Source organism: Lepidochelys kempii, chromosome 3 (assembly GCF_965140265.1).
Source record: "Lepidochelys kempii isolate rLepKem1 chromosome 3, rLepKem1.hap2, whole genome shotgun sequence".
Taxonomy (NCBI): domain Eukaryota; kingdom Metazoa; phylum Chordata; order Testudines; family Cheloniidae; genus Lepidochelys; species Lepidochelys kempii.
In genome coordinates this window covers 142488625-142502866 of record NC_133258.1, presented here as the reverse complement: position 1 = coordinate 142502866, position 14242 = coordinate 142488625, and the positions used below count along the sequence as shown (strand labels likewise).

At 39.6% G+C, this 14242-nt stretch overlaps 1 protein-coding gene across 1 annotated transcript in view; it reads left to right on the top strand.

Moving 5' to 3' along the window:
- The window catches only part of MEMO1 (mediator of cell motility 1), a 50139-nt gene that overhangs the window by 32716 nt on the left and 3181 nt on the right, over nucleotides 1-14242 (top strand). Inside the window, exons 4-7 of the mRNA XM_073338318.1 lie at nucleotides 2223-2335; nucleotides 2997-3108; nucleotides 4469-4611; nucleotides 5795-5871. Of these exons, the coding sequence (XP_073194419.1) occupies nucleotides 2223-2335; nucleotides 2997-3108; nucleotides 4469-4611; nucleotides 5795-5871 (445 nt within the window). The remainder of the gene's footprint in view (nucleotides 1-2222; nucleotides 2336-2996; nucleotides 3109-4468; nucleotides 4612-5794; nucleotides 5872-14242) is intronic.

Below are 14242 nucleotides of genomic sequence, written 5' to 3'. Positions count from 1 at the left end.
CTGGCAGCTCTTTCACAGAGCCACAAGCACGGGCGTGTAACTGGTATGGTTCACAAACTCCCCTGCCCCTTTTGTGGCAAGAGGGAGACCCTGGTACACATTAGTGTCAGGTTGCAGCCCCTCTTCTAGCTCCTCCAGAATCTCTTATTGAGATGTACTTCTCCCCGCACCTCCCGATTTTGGCACACCCCATCTGTGACCCCACTATGTCATGAGACCTACTTGTGAACCTCCTCCTGGCGCTGGCCAAGATGACCATCCATCATGTGAGGAAGAGGAAGCTGGCTGGGTGAGGGGGTGCTCTGCAACTGTGGGGCCTACTTTTGTTTTCTTGTCCAATCACACCTCCAGGCAGAGTTTCTCTGGGTGACATCCACTCACTCCGGAGATGTTTTTGAAGAGTGATGGGTGCTGTCGGGCATTTTCTGCTCAGTGTCCCCTTCTTGTTCCCTGATTTTTACCCTATGACCTTCACTTACCTCTCTGTTTTTTCATTTGTTGTCCCCCGTATTCAGTTGTGGCCCAGGTCCACTGGTCCCTCCCCCCTGGCTAAGGACCTAGGTCTGGCATTTTCCCCAGACCTACAATAGGTACACACCTTCCAACTCCTGCAACAAATGATGCAGGAGTCCTACAGACAACAGCTTCCTTCACTATAGAATCGTGACTCGTCCCCAAAACAGGTCCAGCTTGTGCATAGAATGAGGTCCTGTGGAAAAAAATGGTATATGATCACTGAACTCAGTGGGAGCTATTAATTGTTTCAAATGTACTTGTTCTGAAAATGCACAGGCACAAAACTGGGCTGCAGTTGCCTGCCGAACCACAGGGCCAGTTACTCTAGTTTAAAAAATTAAAATCTGCATGTATTTTGCTAGTTGCAGCATATTTCAGAACTTCCTGCCATGTATTAACAATCAATTCTCATTTGAAGTATCTTCAGTGTTTGATTCAAACATGCATTTTGAAGCTAAATAATGATACTTTAAGATAATTAGTGTTAGAAATAATAAACCAGTTTCTTTTTTGTTTCCTCAGTGGTTTATCAGAAAAAAAGCAAACCATGTCCAAAAGTAGTAAAGTTATTCTGATTCTTTCTGATATATTTTGAGCAAAATGAGAACAATTTTTTTAAAGGAAAACAATTGATAACACTATACAGGTATGTTTTCTGCATTGACATTTCTAGAACAAGTTCTACTTCCCAGATTTAATGGCATTGCATTACTGGATTTTTTTCTACGTCACTTATTGTTTACCACATAGCTTGTTTAAAACGTTCAGGAGCACCTCATTCTGCCTCAGTTGAGGAACTGTATTTTCTGGATAGATTTCAAAGTGGATTGATGCAGCACTTCAGCATTTTTTCCTTTGCTTTGCTCCACCACTGCTTGCACAAAAAACAAAGCAAAACAAAATTGGTGGTATCTAACTGCTGAAGCACTATCATAGATTTCCCATGCAAAGGCAAGACTGCTTCTGAAAATTTCTCTGGCAGCAAAGACTGACCTTTAATCAGGACCAGAGACCTGGTGAAATGACTACGTCTTGCCCACAACAAGACAAAGCCTGCAGTGCCAGTAGTATGCTAATGACATGCAGGTCTATGTAGCTTTTTCATGTAACTGACTCACAGATAACAGAGTGCTTGAAGGAGACTAGAGCATTGGAGAAAAAAAAGCAACTGGCTTAAATTGTGTGTAATAATGTGAATCAGAAAAGGCTTTGAGTAATTGATAAGAAACATACCACCCAACCCTCAGCTACTTAAGATGGTGTGCAGCATGGGAGTTGTGTTGGACTCATTACTAATCCCGGAGAATCAAATATCATCTATCAGTAAAGGCCTGCACTATGCTAGAGATATTTTCTAACCAGCTCAGTTAAACTAGTTTTCATCATCTAAAGGAGGCTTTAAAACTGGCTTGTGCTGTAGGGCAGACCCTGTTTTAGGTCATTTAAGGTGGCCTTAACCAATTTTTACTGAACCGGCTTCAAGATCACCTCTCAGACACTCAGCACTTTGCAGCATCAGAGTGTAAGGGACCAAGAATTGAATCATGCTCTTGCCCCTGGCAAAGTAGAGCACTACCATTAGCCACCAGTCTAACCCCCCAAAATTAGTTCAGTTTATCATTTTCTTTTTCAACTTTTTTTTTCTAACACAGGGTTTTGTAGGAGTACAGTTGTTCTGATTTTGGTTTTTGTATTAATTATCCTAGCCGGAAAATTTTCATTCTTGGGCCTTCCCATCATGTGCCCCTTTCCCGATGTGCACTTTCCAGTGTGGAGCTATATAGAACACCTCTGTATGATCTTCGAATTGATCAAAAGAGTATGTATATAGTAAGCTTGCATTTTTCAGATTTCTGTATTTTTTAAATTATTCGTATTACTGCAACACCTACGAGCCCTAGGTTTTGGGTGGTTGGGGTGGGGCGGGTATTTAGAAGAATAAGTCCATAAATTACCAGTGCAAGATAATACATGTAACTTCATAAACAGGTAGAGAACTGTTTTTTGTCACATTCAGCAGTCTGTGTTTTGTGCAGTGGCCGATGGCTAAGGTGCTATATTAATAAACATACACATCCAGCAGCAGCTCACTTGATCACCTTTTCCTCTCAAATATAGAATCATATGGTTAGTGGAAATCTAAAAACACAAAGATTATGTGGATGAGTACACGTTTTAATATATTTTTGTACAGTTTAAATCTTTTGTACCATAATGACTGTAGAAAGCATCTCGAAGATGCTAAAGATGTCACTGCTTTACACAGCATTCTTAACTGTAAGATACAAACTTAATTAAAAATGTTGTAACTTGGGTTAAATGCAAGTTACACTTCAATTAGAAAGCTACAATGGAGAATGTTCTGTGATCATAGCCCCCAGAGGCAGGAAGTATTATTTTATTGTGTCACTTCTAACAAGATATGCTAATGTAATGTAATTTTTGGTAAAGCATTTTAATATATTTTTAAATCTTTTCAGTTTATGGAGAATTGTGGAAGACTGGAATGTTTGAGCGTATGTCTCTGCAGACAGATGAAGATGAACACAGTATTGAAATGCATTTGCCTTATACTGCTAAAGCCATGGAAAGGTAATATGGCTAAAAGCTTATTTTGCAACACCTGTAATTATACATTTGAACTGCATGTGTGTTCCAGTAGGAAGAAGTGATCCTCTTTTGGTGAGAGAATGATAATTTTTTAACATAAAAATTTAAGAATATAAATTAGAGACTTGATATTTCTTGGTAGGAAGGAAACTGGGAGCAGGGCAAGCAGCTGAGCAATCAAATCTGACCATCCTGTAGAAAGTAGTTAGTATTGTATATTGACTTGTGAATAGGGTTAATTTTGGGGAAAACTTCCTGACAGTGACATCTACAAGTCTGTAAATTGTTTTTCTACTTATTGTAAGGCCAGAAGTGAATTTTTATTTGCAAAGCTAGGTAAAATTAAATCTCCCATGCAGAGATATATATGTAAAAGACTTGACAAAATACTAATACTGTAAATGTACAATAGGGAACAGTCCTGCCCTGAAATATGTAAGAGATGACTTAAGTCTTCCATATCTCTAAATGTTATCATTCTGTGACTGTTTCACTAAACCATTTGCCCAATTTAAAAAAAAAAGTTTGAATAGTGTTTTCTGTTTTCTGTTGAGCTTCCAAAATTTGTATATACTTTTGGCAACTTAAAAATCAGTGTCAGTTGATAGCTACTTTTGTTACAGGTGATTCCTATGATTACTATAACTAAAGGAGAGTAAGGAAAACCCCACAGGGTCCAGGGGCAGTCCCATGGGGTCTGGGGCTGGCATCAGGGCAGCCAGCTGGCCACGCAGGGTCCGGGGCCCCTGCTGCCGGCCCCTACCCAGGACTCCACTCCTGGTCCCATTCTGTGGAGGGGTCTCTGGGCAGGGGGTGCTGAGCATAGGGGTCGGTGCGGAGGGGCGCTGTGGTTCTCAACCTGCGGCCCAGGTAACAAATAGATTGAGAACCACTGGTGTAGAAGGTCAGCACATAACTACGCATCACTTATGTCCTATCTTGCGGCTTAAGTACAATTTCAGTGGTGTGTATCCATTGTGCTGCTCCTCTACATAGGGGACTTTCCGTCTTTGATTTTGTCCATAGTCACTTTTTTTGCTGTTTCTGCTATAGAGTTGGTTTCTTCTGTTGGTTTTGTGGCTTTCTTACACTGCAACTAAGGAGAGAAAAAAGATTTTTGAAAATAAGAAAATGTTGCAAAATAGGAAACCATTGACAGGGGTCTTGGGGAAGGTGCAGTATATAAAGCTATTTTTAATTGTGTTTTTTAATTAGCTACATTTCAGGTAATAGTGTCCTTTTAAGGAGCAGATTTATAATTTCAGTTATCATACCTTGACAAAGAACTCTATTCTTATATTTAAAATATTAATTTTTAAATCTTTTTTCTTTTGCTTATAAGCCATAAGGATGAGTTTACCATTGTTCCAGTATTGGTTGGAGCACTGAGTGAGTCAAAAGAACAGGAATTTGGAAAACTCTTCAGCAAATACCTAGCAGATCCTAGTAATCTCTTTGTGGTTTCTTCTGACTTCTGCCATTGGGGTAAGTTGCAGGTTTTCTTTGTATTATAGCAATGTGGTAGCTACATTGTAGCTATATTTGAGCAGGCCCTTTTATTAAACATTCTTTGGTGCTTAGAACTTTATGGTAAATTTATCCTTTGAACGTAAATGTTTTTCTGCCTTCTGTAAGGCCAAAAGTGAATTTTTATTTGGAAAATTATGTTAACTCAAAGGCTGCCAAATTTAATTTATCAGTGGGATGGGAGAGGGAGGGGAGGTAGTAAAGGTATGTGTTACATGCTTCTCTGCACTATTACAGCCTGGTAACAGTGATTGTAGTTCTTTGCTCTTATGTTGTTGTTCTATTGATTTAAAAGAAATTTACAAAATTAGTTAACTGATTTATGAAACATCCCAACATCCCTATGATGGAAGTAACTATATCTGTTTGCAGATGGGTAAACTGAGGCACAGCACTTATGTGAATTGCCTAGGATCATACATCAGGTGTTGGTGGCAGAGTCAGAATCCAGGAGTTCTGACTTCCATTTTGTTCTATTAACCAATAACACTTTGTTTATGTAGTTTTTTAATGTGTGGTTATGGCTGATTCAAAGGGACTGTTTCAAAAAGGTACCCACCCCTTATTACTGGTTCTGGTGTGCAGGCAGGAGAGAACATCATGATTTAGTTGGGGATTGGTCCTACTTTGAGCTGGGGGTTGGACTAGATGACCTCATGAGGTCCCTTCCAACCTTGATATTCTATGATTCTATGACTTTCAGATCCCAGATTGATTTTGCAGGGCTGTCAGTGAGAAAAACCATCTGTTTACTTGTAAACTGAGCAAATTTGATATGAAGTCATTGGTAGGCAATTAACATGGGACCACACAATGCCATTTTTATATGGTCATTTTTCAAAGTATAACTGCACTTTAAGTGGTATCGTTTTAGTTTCTGTGTTTCTGGTGAGGTTCTGTGGTGGTGTTTGGAATGACTTCAATGGAACAGAAAGATATAATGGAAAATACCATTCCTTAATGAATATCATAAAGGTATCGCTTCCAGTTTGTGATTTACAATTGATATTATGTTAGATTGGCTACCAGAGGTGTGGGTTCAGCTGTACTTTGCTTTTCATCATAATTGAAATTATTTTTTGGGGGGTGTTCTAGCTACTAATTTGTCCCTTTTTATTTTGTCCATGATTTTTGTTTCAAGGTCAAAGGTTCCGTTACAGTTACTATGATGAATCCCAAGGAGAGATTTATAGATCCATTGAGCACCTAGATAAAATGGTAAGATTTCAGATTTGGGTCAGTTAATTGTCTAATAAGTTTCTCCTTCACATGACTTTGAATGCTTCTAGACTCTCTAAGAAAATATTCAAGATTTGATACATTGTTGATTGTATGCTTTTTCTCTCTCAACTGTCATACAGAGGGTTTTTTACTACTGTACTGTAGTCAGTGTGTTGGCAGCTGGTATCATACACTTTACTGAGTGTGCACAATGTATAGTGGATGTAATTATGTAAATATTCCTTATTAGGAAAAATGCTTGCCTGACTGCTTGAAATTCCCTTAGTGTAATTTTTCTGTTTAAATGCAGATAGATCTATATTTAGGGGAAGCAATAAACCTTATGACATAGAACGTAAAGTCTTGGTAGCTTACATTTGTAATAGTGCTAGTTTCATTATACAGGGATCATACCTTTGTTGTTGCCCGTAGATTTGATGCAGCTATCATGGGGAAAAAGTAAGGGTCACACTGGCCAAGGAAACTAGAGCCACTTGTGTTCCAATGGGACTGTCACCCACATCCTCTCCTCCTTCTGTAAAACATGGAAGCAAAAAGCACCTGCCTAGGCCTACCGCTGTGTTTCTGTACAGGTTTAAGTGTGGACCCTCCTGTCACTGTAGTTAATCTGCCTCCCCAAGAGGTGGTAGCTAGGTCAACAGAATTATTGCATTGCTCTAGTGCTGTGTATTTAGGGGCTTAGGTCTGCTTAATTACATAACTCAGGATTTTTCACACCCCTGAGCAAATGTAGTGGGGCCCACCTAACTTTTTTGTGCAGACCTGGCCTAAGAATCCAGCCTATATTTGGGTCTGGATTTAGATGTGCTCCATACACAAAAGTCAGGTAGCTTCTGATCTCTCTTCCAGGAGAACCTGGGTGATCCCAAAAAAACAATTTCCCAAAAGCAGCAAGCCCTTCTAGGTTTTTCTAAGGTACTGAAGTGACCAGTCAGTCAGTATCCATTCTGAAGGAACCTGGAGGAACGATAGAAGCCTTTTGTGTCAGTTACTCATGGTTGTCTCAGATCCATATGTCCTGATCATTTTCTGGGATCATTTTCCACAGAATTTACTAAAGAAAAATTACTTCAGCTGCCTTTCTTTAAGAAATGCACTTACGTTCAACATTATCATGAAGATACATTGTAGGAAATCCAATACTTCCTTGCAGAGAATGTCACTGAGCCCATGTGTAATGGGGCGAGACTCACCCCTGCGGCGCCTCCTGCTGGCTTTCTGGGAATAGCTCTTTTTACCAGCTCTGGAGCGCCCTCTGCTGGTGTCTTGCCGTCGCTGGCCCCCATGTCCCTCCCGGACACAGGTGCCCTTTTTCCTGGGGTGCTGCCCCTCCAGGCAATACCCCACAAATCTGGGTCTCCCCTCCCCGGGGAACCCCCCCACCCTCTATCCCCACCTTGCCTCAGCCTATGGGCTACTGCCAGTCACCATCTAGCCCCCTTTCACTGCAGCTGACTGCAGTCTATATTCGCCAGTCATTATAGGCAAGGGGGGTTTGGACCTGCTGCCTCTGCCTACCCTTGGGCTGTCCTGTTGCAACCCCAGTACCCTGTCTTAGGCTGTCTGCCAGGCCTGCAGCCTGGGTCTTTTCCAGTCTGGAGCCTCCCAGCTCCTCTGGCCTTCCCCAGCCCTGCTTCACCTCCCCAGGAGCTAGGCCTGTCTCCCTCCACAGCTAGAGGAGACTCTTTCTGAGCATCTAGCTCACAACCCTTTTGTAAGGGCCGGCTGTGGTCTGTTTGGGGCATGGCCACAGCTGTGCCCACTTCCCCAATCAGCTTGGGAGCTACCTGCCCCCAGCCACAGCCCTCTCCTGGGCTGGTTTAAGCCCCTCCCGGCAAGAGCGGGTGACCACCCCACTACACCATGTTACTGCATCAAGGAGGAAAGGGTATTTATTCCAGGTTCTTCTTTGTCCCAAAAATACATGAGGACTTAGGCCTGTTCTGAATCTCAGATCTCTAAATTATTATCTAGTGGGGAAAAAATGGCCTTTGGAAACCAGGAAGATTCTTCTAGAGCAGAGATTCTCAATATGTGGTCTGTGAAGCACTGGCGTGCTGTGGAAGATGCATGGTCACGTAGGCTGGCTTCTAACCTTATTTATGGCTGTTGTATGGTTTTAAAAGACAGAGAAAATACTCTAAATACTGTCCTGTTACTACATTCTTTGAGTTGTGTCCCTATGGGTGCTTCACTTCAGGTGATCAGAGATTTTCAGTAGCAGTGCCCGTTGGGTCTGTGCATCTCCCTGCACATCCTTGTGCCCCATACCAACTATATATAGGGCTATATAGGCAGACCACTCCTTGTTTCTTCTCAAGTGCCTCGGCCTGAGATGGAGCATGTAGCATGGCCATTTCTACCATTCAAAATTTAGCTTTAGAATCTTCTAATTTTTAGTTTAGTGTAGTTATTTACTTCTCCTTTAATTCATCTGTATGCTTTTGCTTATTTTTTTTGTGCCCGAGGCTTGTTTTATACTTCTTTTCACTTTAAAGGAAGAGTTCCTTTTGGGGTTCATCCCCTTTGCCTCCAGGGTATGCCAGGATCTCTGGGATTTAAGCACTGCCTCACCCGTCAGGAGTCTATCCCAGTCAGTGATGCACATTCCCAGTGTATTCACTGTTCGGGGAGGGCACACATCCCTGAAATGTGTATTATCTGGAGGATTTTCTTGCCATGCTGTATTAGGAGGAGAACATCACCAGACAGACATTTACATTGTTTTATTTAACTAAAACAACAACGTTATGTATTCTGGATTTTTTTTCTTCAACAGCAAACATATAATATTTTAACAAAACAAGCCTATGAATTTTTGAATTTAGTTAAACATTCAAGTTTTTTAAAATCAGATATGTTTTTGTTAAAATTGTTTTTAACTAAAATAGTTAAATGAGATATTGAAAAAAACCCACAAAAATTAAATTGACTATGTCAGCCAGGTGAACATGAGAAACTTAAAATATTGGCTTCTGCAGCTAACTCAGTCATCTTCACCTTCATTTTCCTGTTTGTTCATAATCTGGAAAAGAAAAACAAGCTTTCCAGCTTGTTCAGGTCCCAAACGATTTCTCAGTTTGGAATGAATTAGTCCAAAGGAAGAAAATATTCTTTCTACACCAGCAGAAGAAGCTACTGCTGTTTAAAAGTGAGATTATCACTTCAACAGTCTCTGAATTCAAGTGCTTAAGTGACTTCCACCAGTTCACTGGTGTAACTTTCTTTAAAACATCATCAGCAAACATATATTTCTTGAATGGTTCACCCTTAGCTCTGAAGATTGTTATAATTGGCATTATGGAGGGATGATTGCTGGGTGTCCATGTCATAGCCAACGCCTCTTCTTCAGCAGTTAAGGTTTGACCCTGGTACCGAGTATTGAAAATATTTGCAAGAATATATTGGAGATAGTGCTTGTCCCATTTTTTTTTTAATGCTTGTAATTTAACTCGGTCATTGCATATTTCTCTTTTTAAGGTCTCACTCAGTTCCTTCCAAATTTCAACAGCATCAGCAATAAAACAGCTATTTCCCTGCATTTTGTTCAAGGCTACAGAAATAGGTTTCAGGGTACTCGGCATGTGTTCAACATTTCTCTTAAGCCCAACATTGAGAACATTGGCTGTGACAGTGACATCTATTTTTTCACTATATTGTTAAGAAACTGTCATCAGCTTAGGCCAGTTCTTGATATAGTGCTCAAAACAGTCCATTACTGAATTCCATCGTATGTCTTGTGGGAGAGTTAGCTTGGTTCCTCCCCCTTTTTTCAGAGCAGCTGCTGCAAAGTGGTTGTTACAGAAGTATTTTGCAATTTCAACAACATTAGCCATTATTTCTGGAACACTGAAGTCTTTGGCTAGGAGGTGCATCAAATGAGCATTGTTATTAGCTTGGGACTCTCTTCACTCTCTTCTAAATAATTTCTTCTCATCTTGGATACATTTGAAGTATAGTCTGTTGCCAAGCTGCATACTAGACATTTGAATTTTTTTTCACAGTTTGTTGTAGCTTTTACTGCTACTTCTTGTAAGTATTCTGCTGTGTGTGCATTTCCTGACGTAGCAATTGTTTTTGTAAGGAAGACATTCCCTTCTTCTGTTGTCACACAAGCACATACAACAGGATCATTGTGGACATTGCTCCACTCATCAAGACTCAGGTTAACAATTTCACCCTCTAGACCTTTTTCATACTGCTCCATTTCTCTTTCATACACTTTATCCAGCAATTTGCCTGCGACATCTGCTCTGTTGGGTGGACTGTATCCTGGTCTTAATGACTGAGCCATGTTAATGAAGTGTGGGTTCTCAATCATACGGAAAGGAGAGTTTGTTGCATAAACAAACCGGGCAATTTTTTTCATCAATTACCTCTTTTTGTAATCTGCTGGTTCTTATCACAAACTTATCTATGGATGTTTCTGGATGATGGAGATTTTTTTTTCTTTTTGCTACAGGTGATATACTGTGGCTACGTGACATACATGATGTGACTGAAACACTATCATTGGCAGATAACTCTGAAACTATAGAAAATGATGGTGATCTTGAAGGTGGATAGTCTTCAGAATCCTGTATGTTGAGGATGGATTTTCCTAAACAAAATAAGTCAATGCAGTTATTTAATTATTATTACCATACTGCTCATTTAGTATTACTCATTGCATTCACTGACAACTAGTACTACTTTAAAGGTGAAATTGTAAAAGGAAGATCTGCCTATTTCAGCTATTTACTTTTTATCACAACTGCATCTAAAATGATAGAGTAACAACTATATTTTTTGCTCAAACATGAGAATTCAAGAATAGTCCAGAAGGAAGACAGGCAGTCCTTAAGAAAGAAGTATGAAATAAAAAGGTTTACCAACCTGAAGATCCTGCATGTTCAGACATGTTTCTTTCATCATCTTCAACACAGCTTCCTCCTGAGAAGTAACACTTCTCATGATGTTGTTTCATTCGGGCAACCAGGCCTTACATTTCTTTGTTGTACTGTTTGCATTTTACATGCATGCCTGTCTTACCCACAGGTAGAGGAATTTAAAATATTCCCAAACTGGGTCTCTTTTACGGCCTGCAGCCATTATAGGTTTTCCTTTCTAGTGAGAGAATGGTATGATAGATCTCAGATCAATGAAGGCTACACTCAGAAAGACCTCAAGACTTCTGGAATATGCTGCTCAAACAGTTTCACTTTTCTTTCTACTGCCTGTCCCTCCCTTCTCACATTTATTTCCAGATTTCTTCTCCTTGTTCTTCTCCTTATTCCGCCCCCAAAAAATTCATTGAAGTTTTTGAAACTTTGCACATTTAGAGAGAGGTAAGGGATCGACTCTGTGTACACAAATTTGCAGAGCAACAGTAGGGTTGAGGTCTGTTATTTTTCACCTCTATATATTTATTTATTTATTTAAAAACTTTTTTTGCTGTTAACGAGCATGTTACCTCCGGAGAGACACATCCACAGTTTGAGAACTGCAAAACTAAGCATCTTTGATGGTATCTTCTAGACTGAGCACTGAGTCCCACTGGGTAGATAGAAAGATTAACCTAAATAAGCTATCCAGAAGCCCCTGGATCCCCATAAGATTGGGTCCCTAATCCATGAACTATTGGAACTCATTTACAAAACTTTTCTTAAACATTACATGAATATATTGTCTCTTACTATAGAATTATAATTTATAATCCCTATTCCATGATGAGATATCTTTGAGCTATAATGTATCTTAATTAAAACTATCTTTAGATAGGTTTTTTCCTCAAAAAGCATTTTATCAGAAAAATTCAATTTAAATTAAAAAAATCAGATTTTTTTTAACTTAAAAAAAATCATTGATTTTTATCCACCCTGCTAGCAGGTAACTAGATTATATAATTTACATTGCAGTTTTACCAGCCTGTTATCCATAATTTGAGGTTTGGATTGCTATGATTTAAGCAGAGCCATAGATATATACATTTTGCCATAATCTACTGATGTAAAAGTGGGGGAGCATTTGTTTAGAAAAAAAATGAAGAGTAATTTGTTCTGCTCATGGCTAGAAAAAACTACCTGGCACAATCAGGGCCAGATTGTTCACCTCAGTTGACCTGGTGTAAATCTGATAACTCCATTTAAATCAGTGGGGGAATGCCCAAGTAATAGCAATCAGAATCTGGCTTCACTTGAAGCCTAGTTTAAGTATTATTTGCTTGGGCTATTAGCATTTTATTTAAACTATTTAATCAAGAATTGGCATTCTTTTAAAATATTTCTCTTCCTTCAGTTGTATCCCTATCTCAGTAACATTGTAACAGGGAGAAAAGGGCAATCAAAAGGAGATTTACTGCGTTGAAATGTGTTGATGATTTTCCATAATATTGCTAATATCTGCTAGTGAAGACTTAATATCCCATCACCTTTTATTTTTTCACTTATAAGATTCAGGTTACAAATCCATCAGTTCATATCATTACTAGGACCAAAGTTTCCAAGAGCAGCCACTGATTGTGGGTGCTTTTGAGGTGTGCTTTTCAGAGGTACTATGTACCTTCAGCTCCCATTAACTTTTGTTTAAGTTAAGGATGCCTAGCACTTCTGAAAATCATCTCAAATTGGGCACAAAAAAATTGAGACACCCAGAATCATTGCTGGTTTTTGAAAATTCTGGTCTGGATATGTTATAAGCTGAGAAAAGTGAGCAAACTTGAAAAATGACTGTTGGACCTGAAAAAATAATTAGATTATTTGCATAAACTGTTAACTGTTTGGACATTTCTACTTCTATGCATAATCTACTCTTGTCCTACTTTTCTTAGAAACAAAGTAGATATTAGGAAAATGACAACAAATATAATTGAATATAATATTATTGGACATTATAGTATGAAATACTATATATAAAATAAGAACCTCATCTCGCAAACTCTTTCTTATGTGAGTAGCCCCATTGATTACTAAACCAGAAGTTAAAAATGAATTTTGTTATGTTAGATATTCTCCATCTCATTATCCCTGGGCACTGCAGATGTCATTTAATGTGTGTTTGGTAAACCAATATATACTACATATATGGTGGTATTGTGGTATCCGCATGATAAATTGCAGAGCTGTGTGATACTCTTTTCTCTAATTCATGTCCAGATGGACTCCTTCGACACCTGCAGATTTCTAAACAGCTTAATGCAACTGCCATTTAGAATGAACAAAAACACAAAATACCAGGTGACAGCAGCATTTCCTTATTCAGTCAAACTGGGGGATTTGCCCCCTGTACATTACACTGGCCTGAGAATCAAGATTGGCAGTACTCATTTTGAAATCAAGGATTCAAAAAATAATCCCAGTGCAATTTTTAAAATTCTATAAACCATTGCTAAAATAGATATGTTTCGGTAAAACGTGGAGAATGCATGATGATATATCATGGAATGCAGGTTTTATTTGTATTCGTTTGGGACGATTAGCTCAACTCTAAATGTTCCATGGTCATAACTTTTGTATCAAAATCAGCTTATTTGACACTGATAAATACAGTGACCATTTAGTGAGGACAGCTGCTAAATTGTCAGATAGGGTTCCATATATTTCAGTGGCTTATTGCTGTGACATGAATCTTGTACCTCACCGTGGTTTCTGTATTACATTAATGAAATAATTTTTTTTTTATCTACAAAATGTGTTCTCCTGTTCATAATTAAGGCTACTATTTAGTCACGGGTATTTTCAGTAAAAGTCATGGACTGTCACAGGTAATAAACAAAAATTCACGGCCCATGACCTGTCCATGACTTGTACTATGTACCCCTGACTAAATCTTAGTGGGGGAGGGGGCAGTGGCATTTACTGCCAGGGGCCACTGAGCAGCAGCTGCTCCTGGGGCCACCCACTCACCACTGCCCCCAGGACTTCTGCACAGGTGGTCCCCGGGGCTAGCTGCACCTGCTGCTGCTCAGGTGGTCCCTGGGGACAGCTGCCTGGGGCCACCCCAGCAGCAGCTGGTGCGGTTGCCCCCAGGGCCGCTCCAGCAGTGCCAGTGCAGCTGGCTGCAGGGTCACCCGAGCGGCAGGCTGCGGAGCCGCTGCAGAATTCATGGAGGTCGTGGAAAGTCACGGAATCCCTGACAGACATGGTGTCCTATTCATAATCACAGTTGCAGTTGGCTAATCTCATTACATTTTGGGTATGCAATTAAGCTGATTCTACTTTACGTAGCTGTACAATAATTAAAATTTACAAGAAAACTGGACAGCTCAGGAGATTATCTTGTCTTTCAAATTGTTGTTTACCAGTTCATATCCTTCCTAGGTCATTAGTGAACGAAAGTTTATTACACCACTGAATAGTTTTATGTGAAC